This window comes from Perognathus longimembris, chromosome 7 (genome assembly GCF_023159225.1).
Source record: "Perognathus longimembris pacificus isolate PPM17 chromosome 7, ASM2315922v1, whole genome shotgun sequence".
NCBI lineage: Eukaryota > Metazoa > Chordata > Mammalia > Rodentia > Heteromyidae > Perognathus > Perognathus longimembris.
This window is the reverse complement of record NC_063167.1, coordinates 36485476-36498015: the sequence shown is the minus strand read 5'-3', so window position 1 is coordinate 36498015 and position 12540 is coordinate 36485476. Positions and strand designations below refer to the sequence as shown.

At 50.4% G+C, this 12540-nt stretch overlaps 2 protein-coding genes across 4 annotated transcripts in view; one reads left to right on the top strand and one right to left on the bottom strand.

The window, feature by feature from the left end:
* The first annotated feature begins 2444 nt into the window (after positions 1 to 2444).
* On the top strand, positions 2445 to 12067 carry Fam151a (family with sequence similarity 151 member A). Of its 2 annotated transcripts, XM_048351394.1 has the most exons (10): positions 2445 to 2664; positions 3303 to 3306; positions 4195 to 4206; positions 4357 to 4503; positions 6065 to 6217; positions 7194 to 7353; positions 9112 to 9330; positions 9720 to 9859; positions 10740 to 10880; positions 11292 to 12067. In XM_048351394.1, the coding sequence occupies exons 1-10, from the start codon at positions 2575 to 2577 to the stop codon at positions 11963 to 11965; spliced, it is 1740 nt and encodes a 579-aa protein (XP_048207351.1). In that variant the 5' UTR covers positions 2445 to 2574; the 3' UTR covers positions 11966 to 12067. The 2 variants fall into 2 exon arrangements, with proteins under 2 accessions (XP_048207351.1, XP_048207350.1); XM_048351393.1 differs by lacking the exons at positions 3303 to 3306; positions 4195 to 4206 and having other exon boundaries at positions 2446 to 2680.
* Acot11 (acyl-CoA thioesterase 11) overlaps positions 10429 to 12540 on the bottom strand; it is a 45271-nt gene continuing 43159 nt past the window's right edge. For both annotated transcript variants that reach the window (XM_048351390.1, XM_048351392.1), the window contains exon 16: positions 10429 to 12259. In XM_048351390.1, coding sequence (XP_048207347.1) covers positions 12104 to 12259 — 156 coding nt within the window. In that variant the 3' untranslated portion in view covers positions 10429 to 12103. The remainder of the gene's footprint in view (positions 12260 to 12540) is intronic.

Here is a 12540-nt window from a genome sequence, read left to right as displayed (position 1 = left end):
TAAAACTCAAACTTTCTTTTTTTTTTTTTTTTTGGCCAGTCCTGGGCCTTGAACTCAGGGCCTGAGCACTGTCCCTGGCTTCCTTCTGCTCAAGGCTAGCACTCTGCCACTTGAGCCACAGCACCACTTCTGGCCATTTTCTGTATATGTGGTGCTGGGGAATCGAACCCAGGGCCTCATGTATACGAGGCAAGCACTCTTGCCACTAGGCCATATCCCCAGCCCATAAACTCAAACTTTCTAGAGAGTCATGTTACTGTATGGGGCAGGGATGAGTGGTACTAAAACCAGATGCCTGGGGTGCTTCCCCAGCTACTCCTCAGTACCAACTTCCAACACCACTCTCAAGCCCGCACAGGAGGCTCACATCTGTCATCCTAGCTATACAGGAGGCTAAGATCTTAGGATCAAGGTTTGAAGCCAGCCTGGGCAGGAAAATCCAAGAGACTCTTATCTCCAATTAACCACCAAAAAGCCAGACGTGGAGGTGTGGCTCCAGGGGTAGAGTGCTAGCCCAAGGTGCAGAACCAAACACGTGTCTCTCTCTGACCATCCCATAGGCACTGCCCATCTCCTCTCCAGGCCAAAGCCAAACTGTCAAACTCACCCAGCCCTGCTTGCCTCCCCAGCCTCATCTCCCATCTTCCACACTGTGTTCCACTGGCTGTTCAGCTGCGCCATATTGCAATATTTCCAAAAACTTTGACAGCTTACTGGGCCTGGAGTGTCCCTTCCCAGGCCCATGGTCCTCAAGTCAGCTTAGACTAGGTCTCTTCTGAGCTCCCCCTCATCCTCAGGAGTTTGAGGTTTCTCCTGGCTCCTGCCCCATTGCATGCCCATTGTCCCATTCTAAGCCTGACATTCAGACAGCCAGGAGCCCCTCTGCAGCCCTGGGACAGACACTTCTAAATGCTGAAATGCCAGCATCCCTGGCAGTCCACAGGCTCCTGTCCTACAAACTTGCGGCACTGTATGTGTGTAATTTGATAAAATGCTCAATAATTTGATTATGTACACCGCACAAGAGGTAACCAACTGGACCAAAGTCCTTCAAAGCCCTTCCAAACTCTCCCTGCATGAGGAGCTAGCTATTCATCTTGCCAACATAGAGGTGGGTCGGGAGTTTCTGGACATTCTTCTCAGAGTGGATGGGCCCCTCACTGCCTGCTGGGCTGGAACCGGGGATTTACACCCCAGCTTTGCTGATGATCATCTCGGTTCCTTGCTGCAAGAGGAGGTGATGGTGCCTCCCTCAGAAGTGTCATGGACACAAAGTAAGCTACAATTCTCACCCAAGACAAGACTGGAGAGCTTAAAGTCCAGGGAGAGCCCTCATGTTTTACAAGGACTAGGCTTTGAACTTTCAAAAAGAGATTGTCCTGTTTAGCTGTTCAATAATATAACTCCCCCCCCCTGCCCCGCCGCTGCTCCCCCCCCCCCCCACACACAAAGCAACATTCCCACTGTCAAGGGTGTGGACAGGAGGAGGCCAACCTATGCCATAAAACCAGGTAGCTAGACCTAGAGGCATCTTGGCCTGTATTTGCATGTGACAGGGGGGTGACTTGGGGTAAGTAGTGGCCATTCCTGAATCACATGCTTGTAACAACCACTAGGGGTATGGTTGACAAGTAAATGAAATGATAACATAGGGGATCAGTAAATATATTTTGTCATTATTACTAATGAAAGCAGAAAAATGCGATCAGCTTGGCCTTCATGTGTCTTTATTGCTCCTCCATCACCAAGGCTCTGCATGCTTTCCCTGTGAACCTCTTTAAACCCAAGTCCCTGAGTACCTTCATTACAGGTGCCCTGGGGTCTGTTAAACTCCAGAGTTCCTGGGGTAGAGGAAGTCCCTAACTTATTTCCCATTTGGGCCCCCCCCCCCCCACTCTCCCAGGATCCCCTCTGCATGAAGAGGGAACCCAGTCCCCGCCCAGGACTGGTTAGTAGTAACCAAGGCCAGCAAGCCATGCAATCAGTTTAATTCTAGTCCAATCTATCAGACTGAGATAGAAGGAAAATCTATGTCCCTAGGGCAGATCTAATCTGTCCAGGCCACCAACCCTTGGATTCCCTAGGGCAGGGCGGGAAGACAGATTTAGTAGACACATTAGAGAGACATTAGAGAACATCCAATCCAGCAGTTTCCTTTTATACAAGGACCAAATGAAGCCCAGAGAGGGCCAAGTACTTACTCCCAGGAAACTAGAGGTTGAGCCAGGTCCCTCACCTCCCCATCTCAAGTAAGTTTGACCTGCAGGATTGTGGGGCTGGATTTTAATACTTCCTACTGCCCCTAGCTATGCTCAAAGGTCATTTGGGGGAATGACAGGATTTTCTGCTTGGCCTGTTGAGATGTAGGGAGGGTGAGGGCAAGAGGTGGAGGAGGGCGGGAGAGGGAGGAGGGACTTCAGGAACTTCTTGGAGACAGCCTCTATAAATACAAAAGCTGGCAGGCCAGGCTGAGTGAGAGCTGTGTGCTGCTGCAAGCTTCTGTGTCCTACTGGCTCCCTGCCACAAGGATCCCAGAGAGGATTTGGGGAGGGGACATTCTTCAAAGAGACCACCATGCCCTGCAAGAAGTGGAATCTTGTGGCCAGTGTCAGTGCAGCCCTGGTGGTGGCACTCATTGTAACGGTCCTCATCTTCGTGCTTCAACAAGACAAACCTCCAGGTAGGAGCTCCTCCTCTTGCCATTCTGACTGGCTTTCTCATTGTTCATCTTTACCTTACCAAGACATCTGGACCCATCCTCTGCTCTGTCTCCTCTATACTCCAAACTTAGCCAAACCCATCCTTAACGAACAGTCCCCTCACCAGTTGCTGAGGGTCACCAGATCTTAGCCTTCTGCTCAGACCTCCCTCCCATGCTCACAGTACTTTCCCTCTTTGGGTGGCTCCAGATCAGTACCCTGAGCTGACCCTGTGTCCTCTCCGTGAAGGGATCCTCCTCATCCAGGGACTTGCAGCATCTACTGCCCTCCCAGGGTCTCCTGCCTGTGCCCACCCTCAGCCTTGAGGCTCTGACTTCCCACCACTACCCTCTTCTCCTCACACCCTCTACCCTCCTTGCCCACACTTCCAACCTTGCCCTATCCCATTTCTCTATCTTATCCATATCAGGCCAATGACTACTTATTTGTTATTTATCTATTTTTGTGTGCTGGTATCAAGGCTTGAATTTGGTGCCTGGACCCTGTCCCATAGCTTTTCTTTTCTTTTTTTTTTTTTTTGCCAGTCCTGGGCCTTGAACTCAGGGCCTGAGCACTGACCATGGCTTCTTTTTGCTCGAGGCTAGCAGTCTGCCACTTGAGCCACAGCACCACTTCTGGCCATTTTTTCTGCATATGTGATGCTGGGGAATCGAACCCAGGGCTTCATGTATACAAGGCAAGCACTCTTGCCACTAGGCAAGTCCCATAGCTTTTTATAGTCATGGTGCTTGAACTCAGAGCCTGGGCACTGTCCCTGAGCTCTTTCGCCCAGACTTCCCTGCCAGGCTGGCTTAGAACATGATTCTTAGATCTCAGCCTCCTAAGTAGCTAGGATTATAGGCATGAGCCACCAGTGCCCAGCTTTGTCTCCATAGCTTTTTCTGCTCAAGGCTAGCACTCTACCACTTGAGCCACACACATTTACATCTCTGATTATTTTGTTGGCTAATTGAAGATAAGAGTCTCATGGACTTTCCTGCCCAGGCTGGCATCAAACAGAGATCCTCAGATTTCAGCCTCCAGAATAACTAGGATTTCAGATGTGAGTCACCCTCTAGCCACTCCTTTAGACATCTTTGCCTTTCCCATGGCCATCTGTTATGCTGTTCTTTCAGTCCAGAATCCATCATTTCTTCCTCTTTTTAAAAAAAAATTCAGTCTTGGGGCTTGAACTCTGGGCCTGAGCACTGTCAAGGCTAACTCAAGGCTAGCGCTTTACTACTTGAGCCACAGCACCACTTCCAGTTTTCTGAGTGGTTAATTGGAGATAAAGAGTCTCATAGGCTTTCCTGCCCTGCCTGAGCTGGCTTTGAAGGGTTGGCTGTGAACAGCCAGTGATCTTCAGATCTTATCCTCCTGAGTAGGTAGGATTACAGGCACAAACCACCAGTGCCTGGCTCCTCCTTCACTTTTTCTTGTCAAATGTATACTATTCCTTCATGGTCCCCCTTAAATGTCCCCTTCTCTGCCCTAGGCCAGCACCCAGGTCCCTTTTATTCCCTCAGAGGCTCTGGGCAGGCATATCTCTTATTGCTTGAGTGCTGTGTACCCAGTGGAGCCCAGGGAGGGTGATGGGATGACAAATAAGGATCCTGGGCTGCGTAGGATTTAATAGACTCATTGATATTAGTTCCAGAGTGTGAGGAAGATGCTGTCTGCAGCCCAGATGCAGACATGCTGGATTACCTGGCGAGCATGGGCCTTATCAGTCACAGGGATGGGCTGCTAGTCACCTGGTCCCATGCAGCCAACAGCAAGAAGAAGATGGAGGCTGCTCTGAGCAGTAAGTACAGCTGCCAGGACTGGCAGGCTGGGTTGGGGTGAGGAGGTATGTGGGTATGGGGGGAGGGGTGTGGAGAGGAGGCATGGCTGACACCCTGATCACCACCATGAGGAAATGGGGCTGCGGGCTAAGGCACCCACGTAGGTTGTGTCGTTGGTGAGCTCCAAGCCAAGGACTTGGACAGTTACAACTGACTCCAAAGTCAGCAATACTCTACACTTGCTCCCAGCCACCCCACCCTCGGCCTGGCAGGTGCTGACCTCCCCTGCTAAGGAGGCCTTTGCCCTCAGGAGCTAAGGAAACCAGAGATCTGAACTGCAGGTTAGGATGAGCTCTGACTGCCAAAGCAGTTTGGGATTGCTGGAAGCTCACATGCCAGGTGTTCTCTTGACCCCCACCCCACCCCCACTAAAAAGCACATAGGCCAGGCGCTGGTGGCTCATGCCTATAATCCTAACTACTCAGAAGGCTGAGATCTGAGGACCATGTTTTGAAGCCAGCCTAGGTAGGAAAGTCCATAAGACTCTTATTTCTAATTAACCACCAGAAAACCATAAGTGGAGCTAATGGCTCAAAGTGGTAGAATATTAGCTTTGAGCAAAAGGTCTCAGGGATAGTGCCCAGGTCCTGAGTTCAAACCCTATGGCTGACAAAAAAAAATCCACATAGGACAGTGGTTCTCCAGGGACTACTGTGTAACCTGTTTCATGGAGAGCTCTTTATAGAAGGAAAACAAATTCAGAAAAGTTATGATGAATGGGAATATGGCTTAGTGGTACAGTGCTTGCCTAGTATGAATGAAGTCTTGGGTTCGATTCTTCAGTACCACATACACAGAAAAAGCCAGAAGTGGAGCTGTGACTCAAGTGGTAGAGTGCTAGCCTTGAGCAAAAGGACAGTGCTTAAACCCTGAGTTCAAGCTCCAAGATTGGCAAAAAAACAAAACAAAACAAAAAACCCTAGAAACAATCAAAAGGTCCCTGTAGTTTACATCCTGGACCAGGTATTGTCAGCCTTTTTCTTTGTTTTAATGAGATGTATGGAAGGTTGTGAAGAAAACAAAAAGGGTTACAATGTTGCAACATAAAAAATTACAAACTCAGATCTGTACACCAGTGTCTCACACCTATATTCCTAGCTACTCAGGAAGCTAAGATCTGAAGATGGTAGTTCAAAGGTAGCCAGAGCAAGAAAGTCTAGGTTAACCACCAAAAAGTAGAGGTATGGCTGGAGTGGTACAGTGCTAGCCTTGGGTGAGAGGTTTCAGTATCCTGTAAGGAGTGTGTAACATGTTGGTGAGAAGTTGTAGCCTTTTTTTTTTTGGCCAGTCCTGGGCCTTGGACTCAGGGCCTGAGCACTGTCCCTGGCTTCTTCCCGCTCAAGGCTAGCACTCTGCCACCTGAGCCACAGCGCCCCTTCTGGCTGTTTTCCATATATGTGGTGCTGGGGAATCGAACCGAGAGCTTCATGTGTAGGAGGCAAGCATTCTTGCCACTAGGCCATACTCCCAGCCCAAGTTGTAGCCTTTTTATAGCACTGATGAGCTCTGACTCTTCAACAGGTGATGCCATGGCCTTGGAAGCGGATGTCACTGTGGAAGGGCTCAACACAGTCAACGAGACCGGGGTGCCAATCATGGCCCACCCCCCAGACATCTACAGCGACAACACACTACAGAACTGGTTGGAGACTGTTCTGGCTTCTTCTCAGAAGAGTAAGAACCCTCTGTGTCTGCCCAGATTTCCATCCTCTGGTCCTCAGGAAGAAAGCCCTCCACAAAGAAGCAAGGACGGCCCCACCCCGTGCTGCTCACCTTAGCTTTCTCCCAATGTTTTAATGCCCAGACCCAGGGAGCACTGGGGGAGATGGGGAGGTCAAGGGTGGACCCAGATGAGACGTGACTGGCAGTGCAGAGTAAAACAGAGTGCCGAATAAGGATCAGGGTATGCCTCCTGGAAAATGTATCTAGATACGCATATTCAAAGCCCAACTCCCCCTCATGTCCTATAGCCAGTCGCAGAATCTAGGCCTTCCCTTCACACTCTTCCACAGCAACCACCCAGCTGCTGTACCTGCCACATTCACACACACACACACACACACACACACACACACACACACACACACCATGTCACCTTGCTCCTGGACCTCCTTCTTCACTGACTGTTCCCCAGATCTAGCCCTTCTAGTCTTGCTTTCATTGATACCTGAGTGCTCATTCCAAAAGGCCAGTATTGTCAATGCCTCTCTCCTGCTTTAATCCTCCATAGCTCCCTATTGTCTTGGTCTAGCTTTCGTCTTTCTCTAACTTCCTACCCTTTTCTCACCATCCAGATAAGATGGCATTCATCATATTGGGTCCTTTCTCTATGCAGTCACCCCTTCCTAGAGGCTGGGTGAACTTTCTCTTACAGGCTCTGGTGGTGGCCCAGGGTCCTCTCAAGTCTGCTCTGGGCATTGACTGCAGTCCCTTTTCATTAACTGTCTGTGTTTCAACCCCATGGATGGTACTTGCTGTTCTCTGGGTCAGCTCTGCCTGTTTAGAAACCCATCCTTAATACCCTGCCAGGGTCTGTCTCCCACTTTCTCCTGACCCTCATCACGTGCACACATGCATGCGCACACACACACACAGTCCTGAAGGGTAGTCATGTCTTCCAGTTCCCAAGCCTTTGACCCTTTCCCCACAGGCATCAAATTGGACTTCAAGAGCATCAAAGCCGTGGGTCGCTCCCTGGACCTCCTGCGGCAGCTGACAGAAGCTGGCAGAGTCCGGAGGCCGGTGTGGATCAATGCAGACATTTTGAGAGGCCCCAATGTGCCCATCTCCATTGAGGTCAACGCCATACAGTGAGTGTCCATGCTTCCTCTGTCAATATCTAACCCCAGGGGACCTTGTCAAGTTTGCCTCCGGTCCTACCTACCATGTTGTGTCACCTTTGAGTCTCTCCCTTGAAGGCCTGTGTGCGCGCTCCCGTGCTCGCTCACACACTCTCTCTCCTTTCTCTCTCTCTCCTCTCCCTCTCTTCTCTCCTTCTCCCTCTCCTTCTCCCTCCCTCTCTCTCTCTCTCTCTCTCTCTCTCTCTCTCTCTCTCTCTCTCTCTGCAAGAGCTCTATTCATTGAACCAAGCATCTAGCTCTTCCCCTTTCCTTTCTGATGACCCTTTGCTGAGGCAAGCTGCCTTCAGACCCATCCCAGGCTGCTGAGGGACTTCCTGTGAGCTCCCCCCTACACACACACACACACACACACACACACACACACACACACACACACACTTCCCAGCACAGGCCTGGTCTTGGTGGGCTGTCTGTCACAGGCCCAAGTCCTCTGTCTCCTTGGTGGCAAGCACAGGACTTGGCTTGCTAGAAAAGTCTAGAACTCTGGCTCCTTCCCAGCCCTCCTGAACCCAGCCCTGCCAAGCATGACCCTCCCACACACTAGCCTCATGGGCTCCATGTGGAGAGAGGATGTTGATGACTTGATCCCCCTGCAGCCCTGCCAAGTTAGGGGTGCCTTTTCCTCCCTTTTTTCAGATGTGAGAGCTTACAATAATGTAAGTTCATTTTGTTGCGTGTTTATTATGTCTCCCAGACACTCTTTCAAACGCTTTACGTGCAGAACACCATTTAACTCTTACAATGAAAGTGAAGCAGGAACTGTGTTGTTCATTTTATTTTTTTATTTAATTTTTTTTAAAATTGTTATTATAAAGGTAATGAACAAAGGGGTTACAGTTACATAAATCAGGTAATGAGTACATTTCTTTTTGGACAATGTTACTCCTTGCCTTGCTCTATACTATTCATTTTAAATTACAGGAACTTGCCCTTTTGTGTGTGGGTAGGGTACTGGGAATTAGATCTAGGGGTTCATGCATAAGGCAGGAACTCTATAATTGAGCTAGCCTTTTTTTGTGTGTTTTTTGTTTTTGCTTTAAGAGAAGGTCTCATTTTGTAGTTAGGATCCTCCTGAATGTTAGGATTACAGGCATGCACTATAACATTCATCCTAACCTACATGATCTTTATCCTCCATTTTCTGCCTCTATCCATCCACCTATTTATTTGTCAATCCAGTATTTATTGTGCTTCTGAGATGCATTTGGAAAGCAGCTATTTAGAAATGCACTTGATAGCCCAAGATAAATAATGGCTTATCTTCTTGTACTGATTATACTCATGTAGGAGAAGTAAAGGGGACAACATTCTTTGCCTTTTAAATTTCTCATCAGAAAATTTCAAGTAAAATAACATTTTACTTTCTTTTTTAATCTGAAACTTCAGAGACTCACATCTGGCAGAGCCCAAATCTGTAAACCTTAGGGCTGTGATCCAGTCTCCTGTCTATAGGAGGATTCTCAAAGCCCTGGGATGAGGGGTTTGCCCAATAGGAGTCAGGACCTGAATTCAGACTTCCCTGACTCCAAAGTGCATGCCTTTTTTTGTTGTTGGAACTATGAGCAAGCCCCTTCTATTCTTTAGGAATCTGCTGCTGTCCTTAGGTCACAGATTCAATAGGCCCTGCTTCTTCCTAGCTCTGAGAATTCACGAGAAAGGAAGCAGGCAGTGTGGCTCTGAAAGACAGGAGGTCCCAATTTTTGGCAGGTTCCTGGCATTGGTCCAGGAGAAGTATCCTAAGACCACCTTGTCGCTGGGCTGGACCACTCTCTATGTGTCACCGAACAACACCTACACTCAAGCCATGGTGGAAAAGATGCAGGCACTGCTGGGAGATCAACCTCAGAGAGTCACCTTCCCTTTGCGAGCAGTCATGGTACGAGCTGCCTGGCCTCACTTCAGCTGGCTACTAGGCCAATCTGACAGGTGAGAACCCCACAAACTCTTGTCACCACCCCCCCACTGGGTCCAACTCATTACCAGGCTCAGAAAGATTCCAAATGATGACCATGGACAGCATAGTCCTAAAGTCTATCACCAATGTCCTGCCTTTGGCTTGCATATCCCTGGTGATTGACTGCCCACTATTATAGGAAGGGAGTGAGAAGGTAGGGGGAGGGCTGTGATGAGTGGGTAATTCAGAAATAGGCACTCCAAGTGGGTACTTCCTCCCTCCAAGACCTCTGCTTTCAGGGAAGAGGGGGCTGGTGGGAAGCTGGAGGGTAGGTGCTCCACCCCTGGGCCCAGTTGGCATCCACCTCTAGGCACCGGAGTGGCATCAGACAAAGACTGAGCCAACTGCTCTCTGGATCTAGGTACTCCCTGACACTGTGGCAGGGTGCCAACGACCCTGTGTCGGTGGATGATCTTCTCTACATCCGGGACAACACCGCTGCCCACCAAGTCTACTATGACCTCTTCGAGCCAGTCCTGTCCCAGTTCAAGCAGATGGCCTGTAAGGAGCCTGGGAAGGGATATGTGGGTTGGATTCTGACCAGGAAAGGCTTACAGGTAGGCACTGGAGCAGAGCTGGGGGTTGGGAGGAGCACTGGAAGAGAAAAATCCTGGGTGCTCTGAAGGCAGGAAACCATCTGAGTAGCCACTCATGTTCCAGCTCCTGAGAAGTAAACTGTCTAAGCTTCATAAATTCATGACGCCAGGAGGCTCAGAACCACTACTGAATGTAATCATCTTATAGGAAGATTCCAAACCTCATATATTCTCCATGCTAGCATGGTTCCTCTGTGGGCCACACCGCTGTTGCACCGTATACCCTCTCCATGCCCACAAATCAATGATCAGGTGTTTCTACTTTATCTTTTTTTTTTTTTTTTTTTTTTGGCCAGTCCTGGGCCTTGGACTCAGGGCCTGAGCACCGTCCCTGGCTTCTTCCCGCTCAAGGCTAGCACTCTGCCACCTGAGTCACAGCGCCCCTTCTGGCCATTTTCTATATATGTGGTGCTGGGGAATCGAACCGAGAGCTTCATGTGTAGGAGGCAAGCACCCTTGCCACTAGGCCATATTCCCAGCCCCTGATCAGGTGTTTCTAGGCAAGCCCTTGTCCTCATATCAGGTCACATCAGACTCAGTAGTAGTCACTTAAGGGAACGGGGGATGATACCAGCTTGGGGGCCAACCAGCTCTGACTGGTTCCATCCAGTTCTAATCCCAGCAACCCTGTGACCAATCACTTCTCTCTAGCTAGCAAAGGTGGACGTGAAGGCTACCCCGTGGGTAGCTAGGTAAGGCTTAGGGGGAATGCAGTAGCCTTTGGGTATACAGAAGGCACTCCCTGAATGGCAGCCACTTCATCTGGCCAATTTTGCATCCCACAGTAAATGACACACGGAAGCGGACCTACTACACAGGCAGCAGCTTGGTCCCTCTTCTCCAGCTGCCATGGGGTGATGGTCTGAGTGTGGAGTGGTTGGTTCCAGAAGTTCACAGCAATAGTGGAACAACAATTACCATCCCTGGTGAGTGCCCACTGCCTCGGAGCTCCAGGCTAACCAGCGGGGCTGGCCTGTGTGTGGCAATATCAGCCCATGCCATCCATACACTGGGTACAAAGAAGGGTGGGGGAAGCAGTACAGCAGTGTAAAGAGCATGGGGCTCTGCAAGGAGCAGGAGCAGGGTGCAGGGTGCAGGGCAGTGTCATAAATAAAGGTTAAGAGCTGAGCTGGCAGCTCATCCGTGCTGATCTGACAGATAGCAGGCAGAGTACCTGGAACCCAAGCCCAGATCAGCAGATTCTACTACTGAGCTAGCAATAGCTCTTCTTCCTTGGCTGTCCCCATGACCCTCTCCTCCATCCTCCACTGCCCCTTCTACAAGAGACTTTGGCATCCTATGGTAACCTGGACCCCTGGATCTATTGCCTCTTCCAGATAGAGAAGGCATGATCCTGCTGGACATTGGCCTCCAGAAAACAACAGCCAGAGACCCTGTGCCCATTGTGCTTGTCCCAGGTGGCTCTGTCCTGACCCTGAAGCAGTGCCTGCTGCAGTTGGCCACACGCCCTGGACGCTGGGGCATCCACGTGCACATAGTGGATCCTGCAGCCCTCTTGCCATCCTTGACCATCCTAGCACACCTCTCTACCCTTGACCGCCTGCCTCGACCTGTGTGGGTAGGGGCTACAATCTCGCATGGAAGTTTTGTGTCCCCCGGTCATGTGATTGGTCAAGAGTTAGTCACAGCTGTGACTGAGGTTTTTCCCCATGTGACTGTGGCACCTGGCTGGCCAGAGGAGGTGTTGGGCAGTGGCTACAGAGAGCAGCTGATCACTGATATGCTGGAGCTGTGTAAGGGACTCAGGCAACCTGTGTCCTTTCAACTGCAGGCTGCAGCACTGAGCCAGAGCCCAGAGGGAGTTGTGGCCAGGCTGCTGGCATCCTCCCCCAGGGCTACAGTCACACTGCAGGACAGTTTTGCTGGGAGCAGCTATGCAGCTGTGCGGGCAGGGTTGCTGGCAGCCAGGGCCGTGGACAAAACCCGAATCTACTACAGACTACCCCAGGAGTACCGCAAAGACTTGCTGGCAGACATTGGCAGGAACTGATCTCCCAGCTAACCAGTGCTGAGACAGCTGACCTCTGCAAGGGTCAAGGCTTCCTTGGGAAGGTGGGGAAGCAGAACAAATAAATACTTCCGGCTTTTTCTACGCATTGTGAGTCCTTGGGCTGAGTGGAGGGAATATTTAGAGGGTCTGGAGGCTGGGGGCCAAGTCATTACGGTTGCCCAAGAGAAAATGCTCACAAGCCTTGAAGGTGGTGTAGAATTCCGAGGACAGGCCAGCCACGTTGGCAGTCACGTAGTTGAGAAGAGCAGGAATGGCCTGGCTATAGTAGGATACCTGTAATCCAGGAAACATCCCTCAGGAAAGTGGGGTGGGAGAACATAAGGGAGCCCTGGGCATCGGGCTGGAGGAGAGTCAGTCTTGACACTTTACTGTAAGGGCAAGCAACCCAGGTCCATATGGAAGTCAATTACAAAGCAACACAATTGGCAAGCATGGCCTCCCCCAAACCCTCAGTGCTAAAATCTTAGCTGCCACCACATACTGAACTGTCATGGTGCACCTTTCCCATCACCTACCAAGCCCTGGAGGGCAGGAACTGGGTCTCCAGACCCTGG